The sequence below is a fragment of the Lycorma delicatula genome, chromosome 11 (genome assembly GCF_047948215.1).
Source record: "Lycorma delicatula isolate Av1 chromosome 11, ASM4794821v1, whole genome shotgun sequence".
Taxonomy (NCBI): domain Eukaryota; kingdom Metazoa; phylum Arthropoda; class Insecta; order Hemiptera; family Fulgoridae; genus Lycorma; species Lycorma delicatula.
The window spans coordinates 24,284,145-24,312,039 of record NC_134465.1 but is presented as its reverse complement, the minus strand read 5'-3'; the positions used below and the strand labels follow the sequence as shown (position 1 = coordinate 24,312,039).

The 27,895-nt window shown below is 31.4% G+C and overlaps 1 protein-coding gene across 2 annotated transcripts; it reads left to right on the top strand.

The window, feature by feature from the left end:
- The first annotated feature begins 414 nt into the window (after positions 1-414).
- On the top strand, positions 415-26,251 carry LOC142332256 (uncharacterized). 2 transcript variants are annotated; one of them, XM_075378573.1, is made up of 8 exons: positions 415-520; positions 3,174-3,284; positions 7,982-8,128; positions 13,402-13,461; positions 17,979-18,053; positions 21,560-21,871; positions 24,669-24,800; positions 26,106-26,251. In XM_075378573.1, exons 1-7 carry the CDS (start codon positions 477-479, stop codon positions 24,748-24,750), a joined length of 831 nt encoding a protein of 276 aa, XP_075234688.1. In that variant the 5' UTR covers positions 415-476; the 3' UTR covers positions 24,751-24,800; positions 26,106-26,251. The 2 variants fall into 2 exon arrangements, with proteins under 2 accessions (XP_075234688.1, XP_075234689.1); XM_075378574.1 differs by lacking the exon at positions 13,402-13,461.
- Positions 26,252-27,895: the final 1,644 nt, after the last annotated feature.

Here is a 27,895-nt window from a genome sequence, read left to right as displayed (position 1 = left end):
CTAATGTTAGATCAGTTAAATTTTTTACTGCAAAATTTTTTAAATAACAATGGTACGAAATATAATTCGTACATTATTCAATCCAATAACATGATAATAATTTAAAATTAAATTATGCAAAGTTATTTTTTTACTGAACAGTTTTACCATTTAAATAGTTAATATGAAAATTCTATTGAATTCAGTTGTATATAATGTAATTATTTCAGTTTATTCACTGTCACAATGTTTTCAAAATTTATAGATTGTAAGTATTGTTTTACAATCAAGATTAAACTAAAATATGTTGATAAGAATATATAGAGTTTAAATTAAAAATAAAATACGTGATGTAGAATAATTTATTTTTTAATTAAAATTTTACATAAATAAATAATGAATATCGATGTATATAAAGTTTTGATAATCATTATATCGCAATATTATGTTTTGGCATTCGCAATTACGCAATTATATTTAGATACACGTCTGTCAATATGACATCTTCAATAATCTTAATTTCTCTGCTTGCTATTTGGTTGTAAGTTTTTCAGTAGTATTATTGTATTCAGAAATTTTATTTTAAAGAACGAATTGAAACATATAAAGAGAAGATTATTAATATTTTTTTTTTTTTTTTTAAATCTTTTTCCTTAAATATAAGAACTATTTTTACTTTTTTTTTTAAGCTAGTTGCTTTTATTTGAATACTAAACAGTATATATATGTTACGTTACGTTATATATATTGATCTTTTTTATACAACTTTTTTTAACCAATTATCTGTATGTATTTAATAAACATGTAATATTTCAACTTATTATGAAAATAGAAAATTTTTAATTTGAATATGTTTTGGTATTTAATCGTTTTATTTAAGTCTAATTCTTGTTCTTATCAAATTGACAGATTTTGATGGTTTTATTAATTTTTATTTTCTTGACTAAAGTCTTCACAAAAGTAAGTGGTTTCTGTGTACGTACGTTCAAAAACACTGAAGATAGATTCTTTATTCATAAAAACAGATTATATAATAAATTTTAAAATTACAAGAGATTTTTATTTTAGCATCATTATGATTATTTATATTAAAGTACGAGTAATATTGTTATTCCAAGAAGTTTTGATTTTTGGTTAAAAAATTCAAACAAGTTATTATAAAATTTAGGTAAAAATAAAGTATCATACTACAAACACATTTAGCATTATATTAGAAAGAACTATTTTTCCGTAATTTCTCTGGTGCGAATTCATTTATTAACTTATTTTTTTCTATTTTTTAATTAAAGCTCGTAATTTTCGAAACGTTTTATTACGAATTATTATTTTTTTTCATTAGTCTTATCCAAATATAATATTAAATAATAACAATCATAATATAAGGATTACACAACACATATTGAAAAAAAACTCAACGCATATTTTATAACTTTCAGAAGTAAGAAAATTATAAAATATAAAAGTTATGACTGTATGAACACATGCAACATTGTAAATTAAAAAAAAAAAAAAAAAAAAAACTATTGTCATTGTTGGGAAAAGAAGTTTAAATTTATATAATGGTTTTAATATATTAATAAATACATTATAAAATATTAAATTAATAAAACATCAGATTCTATCAAACCAAACAACGGAACTGTTTTCTTGTAACTCGAAACAATACTTCAGCTTATATGATAAACGGATGTATTGCAATACCGTTGTCATTTATAGTAAATTGCCAAACGTTTGAAAAATTTTCCAATAATTTCACTTTAAAAACAATTAAAATGGTTTTTTTACGAAACAATTTTTTTTTAACCTCAGGGACCACCGTTAGGTATTGCTTCAGAGGATTAGAATTTGTAGCGTGTGTGAAATGCCATGTCTGACCGGGATTCGAATCCGGGACCTCCGGAAGAAAGGCCGAGACGCTACCAGCGAAAAGGCTACGCCTTGTCGATTTAGCCACGTCACTCTCATCTCCTCTTCTCTCTTCAAGTCATTACTAGAACCAAAGCCCATCTCTTCTATAACATTATTGAAGATGGTTGCTTTCGGTCTACCTCCAGATTTTTTACCCAAAACCTTGCCCTTAAATATATTCATTAAGAACTGGTCATGTCGTATTACATCTCCTATCAATTTCGCTCTTCTTCTTCGTATAACATTTAGCAAGGACCTCCTCTCACTCGCTTCTGCTAACACTTGATCATTTCATCCACCGAGCTTGTTCTTTGTATTCTCCACCAAATCCACATTTCCGTTGCTTCCAGTCTTCTTCTTTCCCCTTTCTCAAGCGTCTGTGTTTCAGACCCATAAGTTAGAATACTCCAGACATATGTTTTGGCGAACTGTTTCCTTATTTGTATACTCATATGTTTATCTTCTGATTCCTTTTGTTTTTTCTTTCATTTCTACATTCCTCATTTTTCATTTGCTGATAATTGAAGGTTAGATCTTAATTTTTACTCTTTATATTATTTCGTCATAAGCAGCCCATGTTTGATGATTTGTCTTTAGTTAATTTTTTTCGTGCATATAGTTACGTTATAATTTCTATTTAAATCCAATCTCTCAAATTAATCCCATATTTTAGAAATATTATCTTTGCATTTCGTATTGCCATTTTTTTTAATAAATAAATCATAATAGCACACCTAAGGTTCTACCAAGCTTAGTCAGCTTTTCACAACAAATTAAATTATTTAACGGTTTTCCTAATCACATTATTTAAGTTATAGGATCGATTACTTCTTTAATAGATAAATAGTTTTTTTTTGATCCAACAGGGTCTGGTTCAAAGAACATCGTATTTATTTTTTTTTTGATACCTTTATGTTGTATGGATTAGCAACAAATACATGATTTAAATGGCCATACCATTTTAATAATGGAGTATGAATTCTTTTCGTATTCCTCTCCTAAATATTTTCTGTTAACTGACACCGTAATATTAGATATACATTTACTTTCATAATAGCATATTTTAATCCATATTATAGTTTACGGGTAATCCTTTTATATTAACAATTGTTTTAAATTAACTGTAATATTAAATAACATTCCCATACTAAAGTCAATATTTTCTAATGAAGTGTAACGTTGAAACAGTAAATTTTAAGAGAATTCTTTCTAGACACCATTTAAGGTGGTAATTAGTGTACATAATTATAAATGAACGATATTCATAATTTTTATTTTTAATTTAGATCACCGACTAAAAATATGATCGAAGCTATGAATAACTTACAATTTGCAAGACAAGGTTCAGGTTTTCAAGTGCCAACTCAATACGATCCAAGATTGCAATTTCAAAATCCGTAAGTAATTTAATGTTTAATTTTAAGTAATATTAAAGTGGTTGATATAATAATTGATACCACAAAAGCGGATGATTTATGCGGTTTTAAGTACTGAAAAAAATCATACTTTAATATTATCATTTTTTTATTATAAATCTGTTCTTTTCTACGGGTAACGGATTTGATCTAGAGCTTTTTATTGGATTTAAGAGATACAAAAACTTTTGTAAGTACGGTGAATCACTTCATTTTCTTTACGACGTAGCTCTCGTAATTGTAAATGCATTTTATCAAATAATACTAATATCTGCAATGCAGATATAATAATTTAAAAATGTGTTCGGATTACGATTACAATCATAATCTACTTTATTTTGATTTGGTAAAAATTTAAAGGTAAATTTAGGTTATTAAAATGTATACCAATATTGTTTAATTAAAAAAAAAAAAGAACAAGTAAAAATCGAGAATGAGGCTAAGGACTTTTCTTATTTCTGTTTTAATTGAATTGTGAATAAGAATCATATCCTTTTTTAATGTAGTTAGGTTTTGTGTCGAAGTGATTTCCTTTTTTTTCTAATGAATAAAAGAAAATGTTTCTATCGGTTCTGTTCGTTTGTAACAGCAACACACGAAAATCACCCGACTGATTACTTTCAAACTTTCAGGATACGTTCCTGTTATCACAACAAAGGTTATAACTTTTAAATCGAAGTCCTACCGCCCTTGGAGGTGAAGTTACGAGTTTGCCTATTGGACAAGACCTAATAGAACTTTTGATTTGGTTTTACTCCGTAAAAATAATAAACTATGCGTTTTGTAACACATCTGATTTCCAATTCTTTAACTTAAACTCTTCCCGAGGTGTTGGGTATTCTAGGGTAATGAATAAAGCAACCAACAGAGACGTATTTGTCTACAGCAGGAGATTCTACGTCAATAACGAGGGGAAACGTTAGAGGAAGAGAGCTTTTCAGGCATTTTAAATATTATCCTCGCAACCATGAGAATAACGAACACACTATGGGTCGAGAGGAAGGAGCGCTCTGGTCAGATAGAAACGGAGGCCGAAGCGAGCCCTGACCTGCTAGCATCTCTACAAAATGGGTGGGTCAGTTGTATTGTAACAAACGTTTACGAAGTTGTATATTACGTAAAACAACATCTAGATCTTATGACGCTGAGATTTACCAGCTGATTAAATTGAAAACATTGCTTTAAATGTATTTTTCTAGAATAGATATAATCAAGGTATCTATTTATACTTAATAAATGATTTTTCCAGTGCAAAGCAAATGTTTTTATGAAGTTCTGCTTACCTTCTTGCGTGGAGTATAATTCACCTTTCTTTGGAATATTAAGAAACATAAAATTTTTTCGAGTTATCCCAAACGAGTATATTGCAAGCATTAGAAAAAAATATTTATTTTTAACCTCATTTTTCATAAACGCAAGGGTGATTAGATTAGAAAAATAAGGGTTGAAAGTGGTTCGATCAGAGATACTAAGAATTTGAATGTAAACAAGAATCTTTACCGTCGTATGTAATATACTGCAATAATGGTTTTTGGACCATATATGGTGGAGGGGAGAGGTGCAATGGTACTATTATGAAAAAGCCCTCACTGAACATTCAACATTAGGTCCTCAATTTTTAAGAGTATTAGAAAAATGAATTTTTTATTAGAAAGATGAAAGTGCTTGCGGGCACGTGTGAGTGAGTGTAAAGGAAATGCGCGGAAGATTAATTTGATTTATTTCATAGACGTTAAATAAAGAGCATTAGTAATTAGAGGGAATGGAAAATTAAAGCCTGGTAAAAATATTAATTTAAAGAATATGGTATCGACATAAAGGGGTTGTTTTCTACTTCCATAGGGATAAAAGGGGGATACAAACCGATCGATTTGTTTAAAAAGATAAGCGGTAGCACCAGTGATTCGGTGGTAAGGCTTTTCCTGTTTTGATAATACAACCTATTTTCATGAATATTGCAATAAATATCAGGTATCTCAAATGTGTTTCAAAAGTGTCTTCCGGAAAAATATGGGGTAGTTATTTTTTAAACAATCTCGAAAGGGGTTAATTTAAAATCAGACTGTTATGGAGTGCCGAGGTCGGGTGAATTAGAAATTCGAAACCTATGATACCATGAATGATTTCCTTTTACAGTTAGCTACTACTAAGAAGAGATGTCTTCTTATTCATCGCTAGGGATGATGAGGAATGCATACCGATCCATCGAAATAATAACAAATAGATGAACAATATATTTTAATCAGGATATTGTATCTAAGTGTATGTATAAGTATATGTATGAGGGAAAATCTGCAACCAGACGCACAGCAGCCCGTACTGCTGGGTGTGTGGGGGTTTCCTGCCGTATCCCTGACCTGCTAAAACCCTCCCCCCCCCCGACAAACGGCAACGGTATTACCCTCAGGTATTCGTCATAGTGGCAGTGAATACCTACACCACCGTGACGAATTTTCTACGGGCACTTCTCGTGTTACCTTGCATCTAGTCTCTTATTACTAAAAAAATGATTCGTAATTTTATACAATCATTAAGTCCTTGTCTATTATAAGTAATTATAGTAAAATTTTAAAATTGGATTTTACTTATAACACTCGATTGCTATTCTCGGTTGAGGTAACATCAGTTGTTCTAGATCGTGAATGATTTTGATCGGTGAAAAGAAGAGATTTTGTAAAGGAAATATTAAATAAATTCATAAATAGTAGGCGATAATTGAAAAGATTTTTGGATACTTGGATAACTGCAAGACGGGTAAAAATATTTACTGAATGTTGAATGTGATCACATTTAATTACACAAAATACAGTATAAAAAACTCACATATTTCATATACATCTGGAATTTTTATTTGTTTTATCATAAAAAAGAAACAAAGATTAAAAATTGCTGTTTTTAAAGACTGTTGTCAACACGCTACTAAAGAGCAGTTCAGCTGAACATAAATCCCCATCTGTTTAATGTATTCTAATTTATGTCAAATTCTTTATTAACAAAGCGTAGAAATTATTTGATTTTTCGATGGAAATTCTTCAATTTTTCTCAAACCTTTCTTCGAAGCTCTATTTATTGAAATTGTTAATTTACGCGACACGGATTGCCGGTAAAATGTATATTTCCATAAAAAAACAAATTTTTGTTCAGGAAAGAACTAACTAATTTATTTATTACCACCATATAGATTAGGGGGAAAATTAAACACTAGAACTTAATCAATACTTAAAAGTTTGTCTTAAATGTAAACTATATCAATTATTTTTATATAATCCTACTTAAGATATAAAATTCGAAACAGTACTATTTTTTAAAAAGGAGAAAACGTATACTAAAACATGAAGGAGAAGTTTTAATGCAATATTTGATTAAATTTGTAAAATTTTATAAAATAATAATTTTTAAATGGCAAGCTTTATTTACGGCACACATAATTTACTATGTCACGGTTACGTCGTACGCGGATGTCACCGCGATCTTTACGGTTGACGATAGACCGGCTACTGCCTCGGAGAAATTGCAATCTTCAATGGATGCCATCAGTGTTTGGTTGCGCACATGTAGGCTAAAGATTAATCCGGCGAAGTCCAGCCACGTGACGTTCACAATGAGAAGGGAAAATTGCCCTGCGGTTTGGTTAAACGGTATCAGTATACCTTAACTCAGTAAGGTACGATACCTGGGCATTTTCCTTCATCGCCGTTTGAAGTGGATGGATCATGTTAGGGAGAAGTGGAAGTTGCTTGAAATTAAGCTTAAGCAGATGTACTGTTGTTGGGTACAAGAACTTTCTTTGTCCAACAAAGTTTTGCTCTACAAGGCTTTCATGAAACCGATATGGACGTACGGGATCGAAGGGGGAACGGCCAGTATCAGCAACGTGGAGGTCATTCAACGGTTTCAGAAGAAACTTCTACGGAACATAAACCATGCGCCGTGGTTCGTGAGGAATGCTGAGATCCACGTTTACGTAGGCATTCCATACGTTTGAGGAAGTTGGACGTCTAGTTTAGAGGTATGTTTCCTGGTTGGATAAGCATATTAATCATCTCTGCTAGACAACACCGAGTACGTTAGGAGGCTAAAAAGGCTCTACGTGCTTCTTCTTGTTGATGGCCCGTTATGATGATCCAATTTGGCGGCTTGGTGCTCACGTTTATTGTTTATTGGCTGTTTCAAAGTTACTGTTTCATATACTGTTCTACTTAAAGTTGTTATTTATGTTATTGTTTTAAGCTAAATGTTGACTGGACATTCAAAGGTACTATCAAATGTTATATTATTTATGTTATACAATTGTTTTTGTATCACTTTTATCACTGAGAATTATCACCGGGTGGTAATCTTTCAAGTGATGGCCAGTCGTACAACTTACTTATAGGTTCATTGCAGAAGCTGATTGAAAGTAAATAATGAAATTCAGGGAAAAAAATTACTCTACATTATTTATACTAAAATATAGATTTGATTTTCCAATTGTAGCTAACTTTAAATGCTATTTTTTCAAGGTATATTTTATTCATATTATTTTAAAAATATTTATTTGGTGTTAAAATGAAAGTTAGAAACTATACACCAATGTCAAAAAAAAGTCATTTTAAAAGGTAACATTTATTTATTATAAAGGAACTTGCGTTTCCTTTATGTTAATTTTTTAATTCACATTTTTATTATTATTTTAATAGGTCTGTTCCTGTTTCACCATACATTCAAGGATTACCGCCCAGTCAAGGATTAGCGCCTCATCAAATATCGTTCAATCAAGGATTACCGTCCAGTCAAGGAATGTATAATAATCAGCCTGGTTTTCCCCAAACCTCTGGCTACACAAAGTCAGTATCGAATATTTTATTAACTTTAATATAAGTAAAATTAATAAAGTATATATATTAAACCAATGTTTGATAATCTTCGGATTAAGAACGGCTTATGGCTGGGCTGTCATACCTATTTTTTTATAACATGCAAATTCCATATAAAATAATTTTTCAGTAAAATATTACGCTCGTAAAATATTACGACAAATATTAAACAAAATAATAACTTTTTCTAATCATTTTAATTTATGTTCACATTTAAACCTTCCTGGATTTTCACAGAACACCTATTCTAATTCCTCAGTAATAATCTATAGCGCACAATGGTTTTCTTTTCATAAATGTTGAAAATTATTTTGATTATCTGATAATCACTGAAAAATTATTTCCTACTTTTTATAGCAATTTTGTTTTAGAAGAAAACCATAGTTTTATTTTTTTATTTATTTATTTTTTACTTTTTAGTCTCTCGCTCGTACGTGTATATTCAAATATCATCAATTACTTTACATTGGTCGTAACAAATCAGTAACGATAGTTTACAGGAAATCCATTTTGTTGTAACAAAATCATTTCGTTTCCACAACAAACCCTTAGTTACCGAAACATATAATTTGTTATCTGTATGTAAACGATGAAATATGTTTTCTTACACCATACTGGATTTAGAACAATATTACACAATGTCTGCTAGATTGGATTTAGAATGCTATTAAATATGCCATATTATATTGTCATCAGAACCAAAGTTGTGTGCAAAATTTCAGCTTGATTGGATAACGGGCAAGTGTGTCAAATTTAAATTACTAAATTTGACTTATACAGGATTTTAAACGTAAGAAAACCATTGAAAAAAATAGTTTTTAAAAATATGCATAACACTTGAATTAAAAATGTACATATACAGAAATTAAATTTCGAGAACATTCTCTAAAAATAATCTATGGATTTTAAAATTAAAAATACCTTTTGTGTAAGTTTACATTTGGAAACGTCAAAATTTTACCAACTTAATTTGTAGACGTGAGTATCTTTGGGACTGGATTAATTTTCATGTTTTTTTGTCTTCTTTGGGATAAATTATAGTAGTACGATTTCAAAATTTAGTTTACCTAAATTTACCTTTCTAATGCGGATTGCCTAGACAAAAACTGCTGTTAGTATTTAATTTTTTTTTTCATTTACTTTTTAAGATGATATTTGAATTTATATACGTTTTCCGTAATGTCAATCGGTATAGATTATGACAGTCATTATCAGAATCTAAAAAGTAATTTATATGTACATTTTAATTAAAATATTTACTGTATTTGAAGCGCAAGCTATTCTCTATTATAATTCAATAACCCAAAAAGGGTAGCTGTATATTTATGTCGACAGAAAATTTAGTTTTTAGAGTTCGAATTATAAGAGCCGTTTTTCCAACATTTCATCATAATTTTTCTCCCGGTTTTTTAAATGGATATGCCTACTCTCGAATAACTATTTAAAAAGTTTTTACAAACTTTCATCCCTTTATTAAACGAGTCTTTTTAAGAACTAGGGAGCTTGGCATGTACTGGGTGCCAAAAAAGAGGTTTTAACAATTAAAATTCATTATAAAATCAACTGGCACTATTTTCACAGAATCTTCTTTAAAGTTAAGTGTATACATCATTATATAGAAATTTCTGTAACCAAAAAGAAGAGAATGTGTTAATTAAAGGGCACATCGTCTCTTCTTTTCAGTTGATATTGCCTGATTAAATGAGATACTATATTCAGTTCAGCGAGAATATATTATCGAGAAAATATTTAATATTTTACTTTTAGTAGCAAACCGGGTTTGTAATTCTAGTAATTCGTAAGAATTACTGTGTCATTTTTAGGAAAAATTTGCTTTATTTCAAGAGAGAAAATGTAGCTTACCGGAAAACACACTGGGAACTATATCATCTGATATTTCTAAAAATAAATAAATGTAAATGTTAAGAATACAGAACAATTAGCTTAACTAGTCATGCATTAAAAAACATTCAATCAATTCTGTACACAAGAATTGAATGAAGAGTGGAAAAGTGTTAGGAGAAGACCAGTTTGGTTTCAGGAAAAATATTTGAACAAGGGAAGAAATTTTAGCGCGCAGATTAATAGTAGAAGAAAGATTAAAGAAAAACAAACCAACATACTTGGCATTTATAGACCTAAAAAAGGCATTAGATAACGTAAACTAGAATAAAATGTTTAGTATTTTAAAAAAATTTAGAGTTCAAATACAGAGATAGAAGAACAATTGCTAACATTTGCAGGAACCAAAGAACAAAAGTAATAATTGAAGAACATAAGTAGCCGTAATAAGGAAGGGACATGGATGTTCGTTATCACCGTTACTCAAAATACCGTTACTTACAAAATTTACACAGAACTAGCTGTTAATGATGATAAAGAACAATTTAGATCCGGAGTACCAGTACAAGGTGAAAAGATAAAGATGTTACGATTTGCCGATGATATAGTAATTCTAGCTGAGAGTAAATAAATATTTAGAAGAAACAATGAACGGCATGGATGAAGTCCTACACAAGAAATACCGCATGAAAATAAAGAAGAACAAAACGAAAGTAATGAAACGAGAGTAGAAATAACAAAGATGAACCACTGAAAGTAAAAATAGGAAGAGAAAAGATTATGGAGGTCGAAGAATTTTGTTGTTTAGGAAGTAGAATTATTAAAGATGGACAAAACAGGAGCGATATAAAATGCCGAATAGCACAGGCGAAAAAAGCCTCCCGTCAGAAATATAACTGGCTTACATCAAAAATTAATTTGAACATCAGGAAAAGATATTTGAAAGTATATGTTTCGAGCGTATGTGGAAGTGAAACTTGGACGATCGGAGTGCCTGAGAAGCAAAAGCTTTAGAAATGCGGTGCTACAGGAGATTGTTAAAAATCAGATGGGTGGATAAAGTGACAAATGAAGAGGTGTTGCGGCAAATCGATGAAGAAAGAAGCGTTTGGAAAAATATAGTTAAAAGGAGAGACAGACTTATACGCTACATATCAAGGCATCCTGGTATTGTCGCTTTAATATTGGAGGGACAGGTAGAAGGAAAACATATGCAGGCAGGCAACGTTTGGAATATGTAAAACAAATTGTTAGGGATGTAGGATGTACATCCTACATTTATTTCAGTACTTATGTACTGAAATTAAAAAACTAGCACTAGATAGGGAATCTTGGAGAGCTGCATCAAAAATGAATGAAGATAAAAAAAAAATTTGCCAGTTCTCGATTGCTGTTCTCAATAGAAATAACGCCAGTTGTATGAATTGTGGATAATATTGAAATAAGAGAGTCTCTATAAAGGAAATATTAAATAAATCCATGATAATGGAGGATAATTGAAGAAATATTCGGTTACTTGGACTAGGTCCCCACGGATATAGATATTAATTGTATGCAGAACAAGAGCAAGAAACACGACAGAAATGATTCCCATATTTCATATGAAGGTTTTAAAGAAAATGACTGGTTTCATTGATGTCAAATAATCGATGGATGAAACCATTACTTGATGAAAATAAGTTAAATGCAAGAAAAGTGTTTCACTAGCTGCAACTCGCTAACGAAGCATTTTAGGACATATGTTTATGGGTACTTTTCCTTTATTTTTACGAGTTGAATAGGCTATGAATATCCCGGGAAAATCTCGTGATACATTCTGTATATATACATATTTTTTCCATATTTTTGCCCAATTTAATATCGGCGGGCGAACACTGTGGCAACGATGTGATCTGACACACAGTATACAGACGCGCTGATACAAGCATCACTACCGCCGCGCAGATCTCCCACCATAGTGGCGCTGCAGCCCCACCACTCCAAGCTCCAATAAAAGAGCGTGCACGAGAGTGAATTTGCAATTCATTGTCCACCACCACCTGGAGAAGACCAAGAAGAAGAGCAAGTTGGAAGAAGACAGAAGTTCCCAGGCCGGCTCAACGTGGGACCTCCCGGCGGATGACAACATCCCCGACCGAGCAGCACGCCTGGCCGGCCCGCTGAGGGAGCCGCTGGACGCGGACGCTACCTTCCTGCTCCAGCTCGCCGGGCTTCGATCGCCCTGGCCGCGCTGGACTCAGCAGCAGGAGTCGGCCAAGCGTAGAATTGCTCGGGGAGAACCACCACGGCCACTGCGGCGAAGGACGACCGTCACTGCGGGATTCTGAGAGCCTCCACTTCCACGCTGTAGTGGAGATCAACTGCCGCTGAGGAAAAGCCCGGTCGAACTTCAATGGATAAGCCGCAACTCCCTGACTTCGCCGGAGACCAGCTTCCAGACCTAACAGCTCTTCTCAGAGCTAACGCAAAAAAACCGGCCCTTTTAAAGGCCACCTCAAGGTTATGAATTACGTGACGTCGAAGCCATTCGGCGACAATATATGTACTTATTTTTTAAAAATATTTTATTATAACCATATTTCTCTGTACCAGTACAAATTAATTTATATTTAATAGATCAACACTAAGTACAAAATAACTGAAACAGAATGACTTATCTTATTTCATTACACAAACAGAAGCGCTTTCGCGAGCTCGATTCGCATCATCAGCTGCGTACACTTACACATATATTACAAAACCATCACAAACTGCAATCCATGATAACATACCACTTATTCACTTATAATTTTATGTTAAAAATATTTTTAAATCAATTAAATTTTATTAAAATACTTTAAATTCAATTTTTAAACTTTAAAATTTTAGTAAAAAATTAAATTTAATTAATTTTTAATTTTTTAATTATAATAAAAACAAGAGATAAAAAAACATAAATATAAAAAAATTGTTTACAATTATGATTAATCAGTTAAAATCAATTAAGTTAAAATTAAAATATAAAAATATGATTAAAACAAAGATAACATTTAAAAATTAAATATTAAAACTTTTAAAATAAAAACAAAAACTTAATTTTTAACATAAAATTATAAGTGAATAAATGGTATATTATCATGGATTGCAAGTTTGTGATGGTTGTTGTAATATATATGTAAGTTTTGCAGCTAATGATTTGAACGGATTTCGCGAAAGCACTTTTGTTTGTGAAATAAATACGGTAAGTTATCCTATTTAAATTATTCTGTACTTAGAGTTGATCTATTCAATTTATATATATATATATATATAAAATTGTCATTTTAAACGGCCATATATTAATTGTAAAGGATCTTTTATTTGCGTTTTGGTGATTGTTTCTTTGAAAATATTTGTTTCTGTTCTTTTTGTTTTTTTTGTAGTAATGGCTTTGGATATCAACAACAATCACATCCATACTATAACCCGAGCGCCAGCCAGCGGTTGGTATCTAATATTTTTTTATTATCGAATAGATTAAACGTATATACTTTAAACCAGTGTTTGTTATTCTTCGGATCTGGAAAGCCATCATGTATGAGTGATGAGAGATACTAAAAAAATACGATGGCTTTAAAAAATGTACTAAACACTTGAATAATAAATATTTGTAAACAGAAATGAAATATTTTGGAATATTACTTTATCAAAGGTAAACCAGAATATTTATTCTTCAAAATATTAAGGAATTAATAATTATCCATGAATTTTAAAATTCATAAAATCATTTTAACGTTCGAAAGACCGTAAAATGTTACCACCTCTTAAAATTTAATTTAGAGACGTGAGTATCATTTTATTGCTCATTTTTCACATTTTCATTTTTCGCTTTATTGAAATAAGTTTTACCTGTCCAAACTAACAAAAAACGTATATTAATGTCAGAGTGAGCAATTTTAATTTAAGGTTTAGATGTTTTAAAACTAATTTTACCTATGTACTGGGGCTCATAGATGATAAACAGCTGTTAGTATTTTTCAAATTTGTTCAAATTTGTAGGTTTATGTTTTTTCCATAGCATCTATCAATACTGATGATGATAATATGACTCGAAAAAGTTATTTAGTTGTACATTTTAAAAAATATTTACGGTTTTTCTTGCCCAAGGTCTTCCTTTATTGTATTTAAATAATCGTTACAAGGTAGCTCTGAATATCGAAAGAAAAGTTGTTTTTCAGTGCTCCGATTATAAAGACCTTTTGCCGATTTAAGTCGGAAATCTAAAAGAAAATTGTTCCAAATATTTCATCGTTTTTTTCTTAGTTTTTTTAATGGTTATGCCGCTCTTTTTCCTGTTTAGCCTCCGGTAACTACCGTTTAGATAATTCTTCAGAGGATGAATGAGGATGATATGTATGAGTGTAAATGAAGTGTAATCTTGTACATTCTCAGTTCGACCGTTCCTGAGATGTGTGGTTAATTGAAACCCAACCACCAAAGAACACCGGTATCCACGATCTAGTATTCAAATCCGTGTAAAAATAACTGGCTTTAATGGTTATGCCTAGTCTCGAATAACTAAACATGAAAATCTTTCATACGTTTATCACTTCATTAAACCAGTCGTCCACATAAAGATTGGGGAGTGTTGCATTTTTTTTCCACCTACACCCGTGGACCGGATCTGCAGCCGGGCCCGGCTATACCGTTCCCGAAACCCCGCCCTCACCGCCGGACTCAGTATTTTCCCCAAATTTTGTTGGTTTTTTGGTTCGGGGGAGTGTTCGCGCCTCATCACTCCCGCCCACCCCTGCAAACACGGATGAACAACAGCTCAGCAGTGGACTGTCCTTCCCTCCCAAGTCTTTCACCCGGGCTTCAGTCTGCTCTGCATTCTCTGCAATCCTTTTCTTTCCTCTTTACAATATCTGTAACCAGCTTCTTCATGTTTAGCCATTCCCTTAAACCATATAACATGAACGGGACAGCGGTTTCAGGTGTCATCCATTCGAGATTACAATTTAACTTGGCCCTATCCCACCGAGGACAATCAAAGAACGTATGGTAGGGGCTGTTCTGCAGCCCGCAATATATGCAATTCTGGAACATCCTTCTACCAAACCGGTAGAAATACTTCCCAAATTCGCCGTGACCGGAGAGGAACTGTGTGACATGATATCCAACATCTCTATGTCCCCTTCCCAGCCACGGCTCCAACCTGGAGATGAGTCTGCGCGTCCAGGCGCCATTCCTCGCCGTGTCCCATGTCTGCTGCCATTCTTTTTAATAGTGCCGTCGCATCTTCTTTGGTCATGCCCAAAGACATATTGCATGTATTGGTTTGTTTCCAAAAAAGTAGTTTGTTGTCATTTCTAAATCATTAGAACAACATGTAGAATTATTTTCACAGTATCTTTCTTAGAGAATAATAATGCTCACAGTATTACAATTTCTGCAAAAAGAAAGTGACATTATCACTTGCAGGGCTTAAAACTTTCTGTATTTGAAAAAAATTGTGCGAGGTAAAATGAGAACACGTATTTGGTTCAGCAAATAAGAAAATGGGAAACTTTTTAACAATTACTTTCGTTAGAAAACTAGGCGTGTAATGCTGGTTATACATATGAATTGATATGCCATTTCTAGAAGTAAATTTGTTTTATTTCAGGTCGTCTGTTGCATTTACAGTTATGGCACCTTACATAGACGTATGACGTTATGATATATTTATTGACAAGAAGAACATCTTGTCAATACGTCTTGTACATCTGAAACACCATATGTTTGTCGAATATAGTAATTAAGATAAAAATTAATCTGTTTTTACTTAATCATAATATTCTACTGTTGTCTTCAATATAGATAACGCCAATTCTTCCTGTTAGTGATTGACTATATTCAAAAAGTTGAAGAAGCTTCATTAAGGAATTATTATATAAATTCCTATACACTATACAATACATCATAGATAATTTTCTACTTAGACGACGAGAAACTGATATAAATATTTAATCTATGTAGAATTAGTGCACGAAACACTGCATAACAACTCTCCGTGTTTCATGTACATTTAAAATTTTTATAAATGTTTCTATCTTTATTTCTTTTAGAACAATAATCATTTGTTTTATTGCCATATTGGTCCACTGAAAAGTTAACTAAAGAAGTAAATCAACACTTAAAGCTTTGTCTTAAATTATTCCTAAATCAATTTTTTTATATAAAACAATAACGAAGTTATGATATTTTACTATTTTGGAAAGAGTAGAAAAATGTGCTAATTTTTGAGATTTCGGCATATGTTTTTCCATGTAATTTTCAACTCATAAAACTAAAATAAGAAAGAAAAGGTTATTATACAATATTTAATTAAATCAATTGGTTGACAAGAAAATAATTTTTCTAACACAAGATTTATTTTCGGAACATAATTCTCTTTTACTTCATTATATTTTTATTGCCATGGCATCATTGATAAAATGAAGTAAAAAAACTAATTATTTTTTTTTTTTACTGAAATAAGTAAAATATTTAATATTTTCATAACTATGAGAATAACGAACCCATCGGGGGTCCAGCGGGCGGAACTCTCTTGTTAGATGGTGAAGCGAGAGAAGTGAGCTCCAATTGGTTGTTATTTAAAAATTCTATAATGTAAATTCCATAACTGTAGCAAAATGTTAGGGTTATTTTCTCAAAATTTACTTTAGTTGAGCAATATTTTAAGATATTATATTTTGGCTAAGATGAAATGTAAGTTAAAAATTATGCATCTTGTCAAAATACGTATCAATATTTTTTTTTGAAAGATATTGAGTTTTTTGGCAGTTTTTTGGCCACCACCCCATTCGGTCGCCCTAAAGCATACGACCTAATTTCTGAGCCACAAACGGCTATTGAGCCTCGAAACAGTTTAGCAACCAGTATCCTAAATAGTTTCTAGAGCTTACCTAACACCGTGAGCGGATTAAGCGCAGTTCCATACAACACCGGCTTACGTGTCCCTACCTCTCACTTGTGATATATTTACTAAAATCGGTAGGCGCACCCCGTCAGCTACAAAAAATATATATGACATCCATAAATAAAAATTAATTTTGTCAAGACAGCAATTTGCTGCCACGCCTGGGTCGCTGAATGCCAGCAAGTACCTGTCCACCATATTAAAGAGCTATTAAAGAGCATTAATTGGCTGGTGATCAGCCATATATATCTCTAGGTTAGCGTCCCACAGCAGTGCGGTAAGAGTCTTTTCCCCTTAGGTAAACTACTGATGTCGGTTGAACTAAGCGACCCTACACGGTCCGACAGTGCGGCTCTCATCACATTGACTCTCCGTTTGTGAGTGTCCAATTTTTCCCTTGACCTCTAAGTTCCAGGGTGGCCCGGTCTCTGGGCCACCCTGGGCGTTCATTCCAAGAGGAATGAACAGATGTTCATTTAACTGGACCTCCCCATAGACGCAGAGCTCATCAGTTGCCAGATACTGGTTTAAATTAACACGGTTGGTGAGCACCCGGGCACCTGTTGCCCTTAAAAACGAGCTTGAGGCATACCATCCCCCCAGGTTCTGTATAAATTTATATAAGGATCTTCCCTTAGTCGTGGTGTACCATTCCAACTGCCATGCATCCATCGAGAGACTCTGCAGCCTTTTCCGCAGGAAGGAGATGGGCAAATGAAGGAAATTTAGATCCGGTGCATTGTGATCGCCGTTCCGCTCCGATATTGGCCCGACTCGAAACCGCATCCCAAATACCTCGGCTTCCCGGACCTCTTCCCAATTTCCACATGGCTGCCCGAACTTTCACTACTAAATCGATTGGGAGAGCCTTTCCCAATACGTTGGGAGCCTCGTAGGAGGTTGTTTTAAAAACACCAGTGCATAAAATTAAGGCTGTGCGCTGGGCTCTCCTTAAATTTTGAATGGTATCATATATGTTGTTATAAAGGTTTTTTTTTATTTATTGTGTATTTATTTCTTCATTTATATATTTTAAATTATGTTTTATTTTTACAGCCAACAAACTCAGTTACTTAATGGAGAAGCGAATGCTGCAATACCAATGGAGATAAAAACATCTTCCGACAATTTGTTAGTATATAATATTGTTGTTTTAAGTTTTTTTATGAGTAAGAGTAATATCCTTAGTACATTAAGCCATTGTTTGTTAATCTTTGAATTGTGAGTACGAGTTGAAGAAGGCTGCAATATCCTTTCTATGGAATATATAAATCTGTATTAGCATTTGTTCTTTAAACACGATAGGAAAAATACTAAAATCATGTAGATAATCTTTATATTTCAAACTAACCTAAAAACGTTAGCTGTCCCACGAGATCATAGATAATGCTTTGTGTAGTAATCCCCATACTATTTAATTATACAGCGAGATACATAAAACCGTACCCACAAAGTAACCGCTGCAGAATCGGTTGGAATAAATTAAATAAGAAAAACATAAAACATTATTTAACTGTCGCATTTATTTACCTTATTGTTACAAAGGATGTTCAAAATGACCACCCTGGGCATCGATACACTTTTGTGCTCGATTGATCACATCGAGAGTCGTCTGACGCAAATCGTTGTTGTCAATTGCGTTCATTTTTCGTTGAATTTTCACCTTCAGTTCATCAGTATTGTGGCAATTATATGCATAAAATCTCTCCCTTAAGTAGCTCCAAAGAAAAAAAATTGCAAGTAGACAACTCTATCTGTCTACCAGAAATGTTTTAGAGAAGCCAGTTACAATAATCAAGTCGTTTCGGTTTGTCTGTCTCCTTCATTTGTAACGCGTTGTAGTTTCAATTTTAATTCATGAAGTATTTTACGACAGATGTGTATGAAACACCAGATTGTTAGGATAACTTTTGTACTGATTTTTTTTGGATTGCCAGTAATTCTCCTTTCAATATCGTCAATAGCTTGTAGAGTCCTAACGAAAGGTTGCCTATTTCGTTTTGCATTTGAAAACAATCCTGTTGTACGCCATTTTTTAACTAAATCGTGTATGCCACTCTTCGTTGAAAAGAGGCATTCGGAAATTTTTCTATGAGTACTTGACGTGATTCTTCAAACGATGCAGAATGACTACAGGCCTCAACTATAGCTGTCCTCTCCTGGATTGAATTAGGCATTTCACACAAACACAACTGCACTCACAACACTGCACTGCAACAAAACGTATACTGCACTGATACGAAACCATCTTACAAATAAGGGCAACAATTAGTAGTAACATATATTTCCACTAGTGGCGCTAGTGGTGTGAGAGTCTTTCATAAATAGTGTTGGGTTGCGGTTCCATTATGGGTTCGGTTTTATGTTAGTTACTCTACATATAAATATTAACAATATTTTTAAAATATGTATTAATTTTTTATTTACAAGTTGGTTTTTTTCATATTACTCTTATTAAGGCTTCAGCCTTAATAAGAGTTCATAAGAGTTAATAAGAGTAAAATTTCTATATAATCTTTTTTTTTAAATATTTTTGAATATTTGTTCTATAAACTTCAGAACCATCGTGCTAATTTTTCATTCTGTAATTGTTTTTTTATTATTAATTTCCTTTCGTGCTCTTGTTAAAGAAAACCTTTGATACTTTCAGGATGAAAATTGTGATAATATCTGTAGTGTCACCCACTTAGCACTGATTTGTACTGCAAAATGTATAAAATAATATTAATAAAAATTCATTTTTTAAGAGAACCGTGGAAATTTTACCAGAAATGTTAACAGTCTAGTTGTTGCAGCAAACCATTTTAGTCTGTAGTACAAATGAAACAAAGGAAAACAGAAAAATTTATAGAAAAATACTACACCCATTTTTAACGGCTGACCTTCTCTCTTTACTTACCTAAACAAATGAATTAATTATAAAACTATAATTTAGGAGAAAATACCCCATTGAAATTTTAATAACAGAAAGAAGCTAATGGAAAAAATCAATTTCTTAAGTAGGCTACTGGCATTACTTGTACATTCCTATCGAAATTTATCGTCGATTTATATATACTGTGCTCAATCGAATTACTAGAACATTAATCAGTGGTATGTCTGAATAAATAGCGAAACCGGTTTATATTATAAACATTTGCGCATAGTCCGATGCGCAAATGTTTATGGACGACCATAACATACTCGCATACTGTTCAAATAATCTTGACAACAGGAACGTCAAACTGTCTGTTATTCTCAAACTTTTTGTTACAGATGAGTCTAAGAAATGCGATTGTGCGTAAATCGCATTTCTTAGACTTAGCCCATAAAAGGGGGAGATTCGGAGTCGCATGGGTTCGGCTAGATGTTATTAAGAGCTTATGTATACCCCCACCCTACCGACTAAAACTCCCTTCTCACCGTTTCTCCCCCACCGGAGCCGGTCCTGCAGTAATTATTAATATTAAAAGATTAATATTAATTGCGGAATTGTTGTTTTCGTTATTTTTGAGTTTCGGAGAAAAGTTATGGTTACTTTCCATTTATCGTTTACAGATCTCGTTAAAGAACAGGTATCAGTCCCGATATTTGGTCTGAAAGAGATATAGAATAAAATCATATTTAAACTTACATATCGTTGATTAATAATGGTAAGTTTTTATAAACGTTATGATGATGATCGCTTTATACGGAAAAGTATGATGGTATAGGTTTCTTAATTAATGAAAACGGTACAGAAAATTTGGGTTACAAACATATTGTATTTACGAAGAACCACACCTAATTAAATTATTTAAATAGGACTTAAAATCGACTCTCATTTTTTTCGTTGATTTTATATAATTTTGTGTTGGAGGTACTAGGTATGCGAAGATTAAAGTTACCTTCTGTTTTCAAGGAAAAGGTTGTGAATGGTGATTTAAATAAGTAAAAGGAACAATTAAGGGTAAGTTACGAGTATGAATGTAAAATATCTGGAGGTCTGAATGTGTAAATAAATGAAACATCGTATACGTAATCACTCATATTTGAAACAGGTTTAGGAAGATAAATATTTCCATCAAAATCGGCTGAAGCTCAGTTTTACAGTATTTATAGTCTATTTCAAAACCAACTTGCAGAGATAATGATTACAATCTCTCTTTTGTTGTAATCATCTTTCCAAAAAAATGAGTTCAGTTTTACATGCGCGTGGAGTTTAACCGAGAGGAACATCGATAAATTTGTTTATATGTAAAATTAAGAAAATATGTTTTTAATTTTTTAGGTAGGTGTTCATTGTTGAATAGTATTCTCAAATCGATATTTGGAAGGGAGGCTTTAACATATAAACGTTATTTAGAATAATTATATAGAAAAGACTGGTACACGGTTTATCTGTAAAATTATTAAGGCAAGTATTAAATTTCGAAATGGAATTAGCAAGGAAATTTAATTAATAATATTTATTACAATCTATTCTTCAATTTTTTTTTGTTTGTTTAATGGTACCTGTGGTTAGAAAATAAGTATAAGCAAATTTTATAGTATTTTGTATTTTTTTCTTTTTAAAAGCATTGTTATTATTATTATAATTATTTTTTGTACGGTATAAAGAAATCTATAATTCTGATAAATCTTCAACCAATAATTTTGTGAATTCTTCTTTCTTTCAGAATCAACAAATTTACTATTATGCTTAATTTCTTAGAACCCCAGTTGAAAAAGATAGTAGGACATTTACAAATTGTTGATGATAAAGTGATAAATTTTTTCACTACTACAATACACCCGGTTGATCGAGCTAAAGTTGCATGGATAATATTAAAAAAAATAGAAAAACAGGAAGACGTATTTATAACGTTGCAGCAATTACACAATAATGCAGAAGTGAAAGATAATGAAATAAATATTGGTCTAGACTCATCTCCATTACCTACTTATGCAGAATTACAGGAAACTCTACAAAATATAATCAGAATTAATGGGTAAAAATAAATTTTAATTAACAAAACTGATAAAATTGTATTGTTTAATTTAAGATAATTTTTACATTTCAGATCCATCAGTTTTAAAATAGCAGTAATATACCTACTTCTTTAATAGCTGAAGTTAGAACCTACCATTTTTTGTTCTGTTGATAGGACTGCGCAATTAACTCTCCCATGAGAGTTACTGAGTCCGTAGTGCTGACAGCTTCCTGATAATAACTCGCTCTAGGAGTGTACTTGAAATCCTGAACTACAGACGATATGAGCCCAAATTCAACACCTGCTTTAGAGTAAACAATACTCTCAAGTTTATTTATATGGGTCCCGTCTATTACGGCATTCTTAAGAACATACAAGCTGATGAGGCTGACAAGACAGTTGCAAAAAATGACCTTCAATTACATTTAAAATATCAGAGCGACTTCACAAAGGCAGTCCATGTCAAACTACGTACTCAATGGAAGGACTCCTAGCTGTTGAGTCCTCCTGCGACCTTACATGGAAACCAGGAGAAGGTCTTCGAGAATCCTTTTACCCCAAACAACAAAACATTTCAAGTCATTCTAACGCGGCTGAGGATTGTACACAAAAAGCTAACACATGCCCATCTGTTCGGCTTAACTCAGCTAACCTGTGAGGCGTGGGTTGTAAAACGGTCCATAAATCACTTACTCCTAGTTTTCGGAACTATTCGTTGTCAATTAAAACTTGGTTCATATGTAAAGGGTTTTCTCAACTGGAAGAAATGTATCAAAAGACTGTTGCGGTTTCTCTATGATAAGGGGATGAAGAACTCAATTTAGCGGTTTTACTTTCGTGAGATCCTTTCCGAAGTTCGGTGTGCGAAATGAAAATAGTCTAACGGTCATGTTCCTGTTTCGATATTTGTCATCCAGTATTTGGTATTTATTATCTAATTACTTATGAAATCTTGGTTGAACAGTAAAATATAAATATTTCCCTTTAGTGCAGGAGATATCTCTAATATATTTTGAATTCTAGAAAATTTTTTCGTTCATAATATTTGTATTATTGAAAGAGGAGTTTTATGCCTAAATTGAGTTTTCCTTCATAAACTAATTAGATTAATTTTAAATTGATTTTCTAAGTTCAAGTAATAATTAAATTACTAAACCTTAAACACACGTATATACATACATACTGTTAATATTAACAGGACATCATATCAACGTATATATATATATACGTGCATAATGCATACTGTTGGATAAAAGTCAATTTCTCCTTCGTGAAATTTTTAATTCTTTTCCATTCACTAAGAAATAAGAAATCTGTAGTTGACAGAAATCAACTAATATAAATATAATTCAATTGTTCAATAACGTTTATAGCTGTCTTGAAAAAAAATGGCGTTTAAACACAGAAATAACATTTGGTTTTTAATGCTTCAGCGTTGGGGAGAGCCCTTGGTTTCGTAAGCCCCCATGAGCACACGGCTATTACTAATAATTTAAGTATTAAAGCAGTTTTCATTTTCCAGCACCATTATTGTTGAAATGATTTCAAAAAATCGAATTGCTAGTAATTTTTTGCTGTAATTATCACGCAGATGTCGTAAATTAAATATAGTTGGAATTTATTTTAATTAATATAAATTTATTTATTTTCTAACACTTTCCAAGCATAGTTGTAATATTTGAATATTTTCGTTAAAATACATATATATATATATATATATATATATATATAATTTTTTTCGTTTTATTATAACGTTATAAGTACTTTACAATCTAAGTAAGAGAATTGAACAATAAGTAAATAAGATCTATTTGAACCAATATTAAGTAACCACAGATCCAGTGAATTGCGACTTAATAATAAGAACGAAATAAAAGAAATGAAATAGCACAGCACCCCGTTAAGACTAAAGCAGCTCGTAATGATCAAATTCCGATTGCAATTTGGGTTTAGGAAAAATCATGATGGAGCAGGCAAACAAGGTTGTTAACGTCATAAATCATACTCCAGAAAAGAAAAAATACTGTTCAGCGGTTTTCCTCGATGTCATTCAATCTTTTGACAAAGTTTTACATGTAATGTTGCTCTGTAAACTGAAAAAGGTTTTACCGCACGTTTTCTAAGTAGTGCTAAAATCTTACTTAGAGTACATATGTTTTCAAGTTAAACATGAGGAGATTTTAACGGATTTGTTCCTTATGCAATCAGGGGTACTTCAAGGAAGCGCTCTCGGACCATGTTCAGCTTACGGCTGGCTGACTTGCCAATTACGGCGGATACCACAGTTGCAACGTTTGCTGACGATGCTGCAATTCTTGCTGTCCACGAAAATCCAACTATTGTATCTCATTATATTCAGGATTATATCACTCTCCTCTTCAAAATTGATGAGAATCAATTTTGTTGATTTGATATATAAATATACATTTTTTTTTTTTAAATAATGAATTACTTTAAAAACTTGAGAACTGTCAATATAGTTGTAATTTATTACGTAATATATAGATCGGTTTAAGTCTTACTTTTAGTTAGCCAAGGCTTTGCTGATGGTTAGTCACAGAAAACATTGAATGATTAGATTTAACAACTTGGGTAAAAATTGGAATAGAAAAACTGGAAGAAAAATAAGAAAAACACGTAATATAATATATTATTTTAAAATTATATTTATTAAATTGTTTGTATAAATTTTTTACGCGTTTATGTATTTGTTATCTTAATATTATTTGGTAATATGCAATTAAATTATTTCATCTTATATTATTATTAATCAATTAAGAAAAATTATTATTAATTAATATTATTTAATTTATAGGTCACCTTTTGGTTCCCTTGCACAAGAAATGTTGAATAATTTAGGGAGAATAAATGGTTATTCTACAGCTCCAGATCTTTAAATAGCAGGGTTACCACCAGCCGTAGGTCCGGTTGGTTGGCTAGCCGATAAGTAAGAGAACTTTATAAAATTTTTAATTGTTTTAACAATTTTTATTATTATTTATTTCTTAAACATATAATTATTTATTATGTATTCTTTAATTATTTATCAAGTCACTGGTCACAGGTAGGAGTTATTTTTAAGTTACTTATTTAAGTTACTGCTGGTTCAAAAGTTATTGGAATATAGAAGTTTGTATTAAGGCCTGACACAGACACTTAAAAGAAATATTGCTAGTCTATTTGTGTAAATACTTGGGCTATAAATATCATACCAAGTAACACATCTGTCTTAATTCACAACATACAAATATCTGTATTTCTTAATTTGTCAGGGTAATTGTATTGAAAATACTGGTACTTGTAATTAAAATGTGAATTAGAAAAGTCATACTTAAGACCGCATCATTCCATCGGTTTTGTAACCGCTATAAAATTAATTTTTATAAGTCTATTCTAACAAAAGATTATCTTGGAGGTTTTTAGATTATTTTTTTTTACTGGTATTTTACTTTCCTTCGGTATATTTGGAATTCTTTGGGCCTACGCTATTCTAAAATGCCGCTATGATTATAATTTATTATGATATTGCGTTATCAACCATTTATTTGAATCGTGTTTCTAAAATTTTAAATTGATGATTATCATTTAATGTGTTATTTTTCAATATCTTTTTTTAAATATTTTTTTTTATTAGATTAATTTCATTGGTTTATCTCAAGTCTCCTTATATACTGATAGTAGTAATATTCTCTGTAAGAAAAATTTTCATCAGCATTAATGATCACGCTATTTCAGGACACATAACTCTTTTAACCGATTAAAACTTGCCATGGATAATAAATTCATGGCTGTGTTTTCCGACAAAGTTACATAGCAAATTTTCTAGGCCATATGAACTGTACTTTCCAAGTGTTCGACAACAAAAAAAAAATTTTACCTCTATCTACATAAAATTTATAGGCTTATAGATTACGTCCTTGCTTCCTTTTCATCTTATCCCATGTTCTTTAGTGTCGGAATTTCCATCATTTATTCATCTCCATCGTTCTTTTCTATCATAGGCATTCTTTCTTCAAATCCTTTCTTTTAAATCGACGGTCCTTCCATCTTTTTTAATTTAATTATATTGTGTATATTTTTTATATTATTCGTACTCCTAACAAGATATTCAAACCAACTTAGCTTACGTTTCAACATCTAACAAGAAAGCAAGATTTATAAGACATATTATTTCATGTATATCTTTACGAACATAAATTTAGTATTTTTTTTTTTTTTGTTTTTTGTTATTTGTTTTTTTTTTTTTTTACAGACACCAACCTAGAAACAGAAGGATTTAAATTGAAGTATATTTAAAAATATTATATATAGATAACTAAATAATATATTTATGTAAACAAATCAATAAATACTGTTGTCGTTTGTAACGTGGTCAATTGATAAATTTTATTGATGGATTAATTTATTTATTTGTAATTGCTGTATCTTCTGTATATGTAAAGGAAAATGCTTGTATTCGTTTGTCTTTAATATTGATCTACAATTTTATTACGATTTTTAAAAAAATTTTCCGGTTAACATTTCCAAACAAGAGGTAAATTTTTATCTAATTTTTTTTTTAAAAACTCCCCGACCCTTTTCCCACCGTCTTAAATAAACCTTTTTTCTCACACCTTTGCAGTTTTTTTTGCGAATATCTCGAAAACAGAAAGGCAATCAAGCAAAGTGAAGGGAATTTTGTGAAAACCCGTAAAATTTGCTACAAAATGCAATATGCCTGGCTCCGAGAGCCTTCTTAATTCGCATTTTATTAACAATCAAATTTGAAAATCGGTGCATAACTCAACTGTTTTATTCTTTACCCGTTGTGTGTCACCATTTCATCTGCTAACCCCTTCTCACCCATTTTCCGGATCATTTTTTGGTTTTACTCGTTTATTGTTGGGCTACAAACAAACACCCAAACTGAAATTTAAGCACTATTCAGAGCTACTGAAACTTTGGTAAAAGTTAAACCTAGCTCAAGGTACAAATCCTACTTGACAAATAGCTTGAGCATTGAACATTTCAGTCTACACATCGCATACGCGTTAGAAACTATAAAATACTGTTTGAATTAAAAATAGTAGAAAAAGCTCAAAAAAGTTGAATGCACTAATTTATTTAATCTAAAATGTAACCAGTGTTGTAATTTTATTTTATCTGAAGGAATTTTTGTACCGATTAATACACATGAAATACTTTTAATCCTGTAATTTTCTTTAGGTAACTATAATTTACCTGAAAAACATATCTGAATTTTATAATCAAACTTAGTGAAATCGATTTAACATTCATAATTATCTGAAAGAACATTAACTTTGTGAATTATAATAAACTAATAAAAAAATAAAACAGATTATACGAGAGAATTATAGTGTAAATTAACCATTTATATACCGCGTGGCTGAAAAGTAATTTCCACTCCCTTTAACCTTTTTTATACTTGAGATAACTGGATGCGATTTGCGACATTGTTTCTTCTAACCACAGAGCCTATTTCAAAGAGATATTTTATATTTATCTCTTTTTGATTTTGGGTGGTGGGGATGGGAACAACTCAAAAATTTCACATGGGAATAATGGTTATTTGAGATATCATTTTAAAGAGGTTAATGAGAAAACAAAAATTATAAATTTAAATTAAATTGTGATCGCCCACTCCAAAATAGCAGCCAACAATGTATTTTATTTAGATACGGTTTTATGATTCCTTTAATTTTTTTATTATTTAATTTATCCCGACTGTTCCTCTGAAAATTTTCTTCAGTAACAAAATTTATTAGTATTGCTCACAATTTATATGTTCAGCTTGAGCTGAAGTTTCAGCTAGAACGTGGCAAAGATAGCTCATAAATATTAATTGTACATACGGTCATGTGATACGTTGTTTTATAGATCTTTGAGAGAGAGGCAGAGCAGTACAAAAAAATTAAATTTGCCATTTAAAATAAAATGACGACGCAAAGGCACGTTAATTAAAGATTGAAAAAAAAAATGTAATGTATCGAAATACTTCTTTTAATTAAACTTTACTTGAATTGAAAAATAATTAAAAAACAA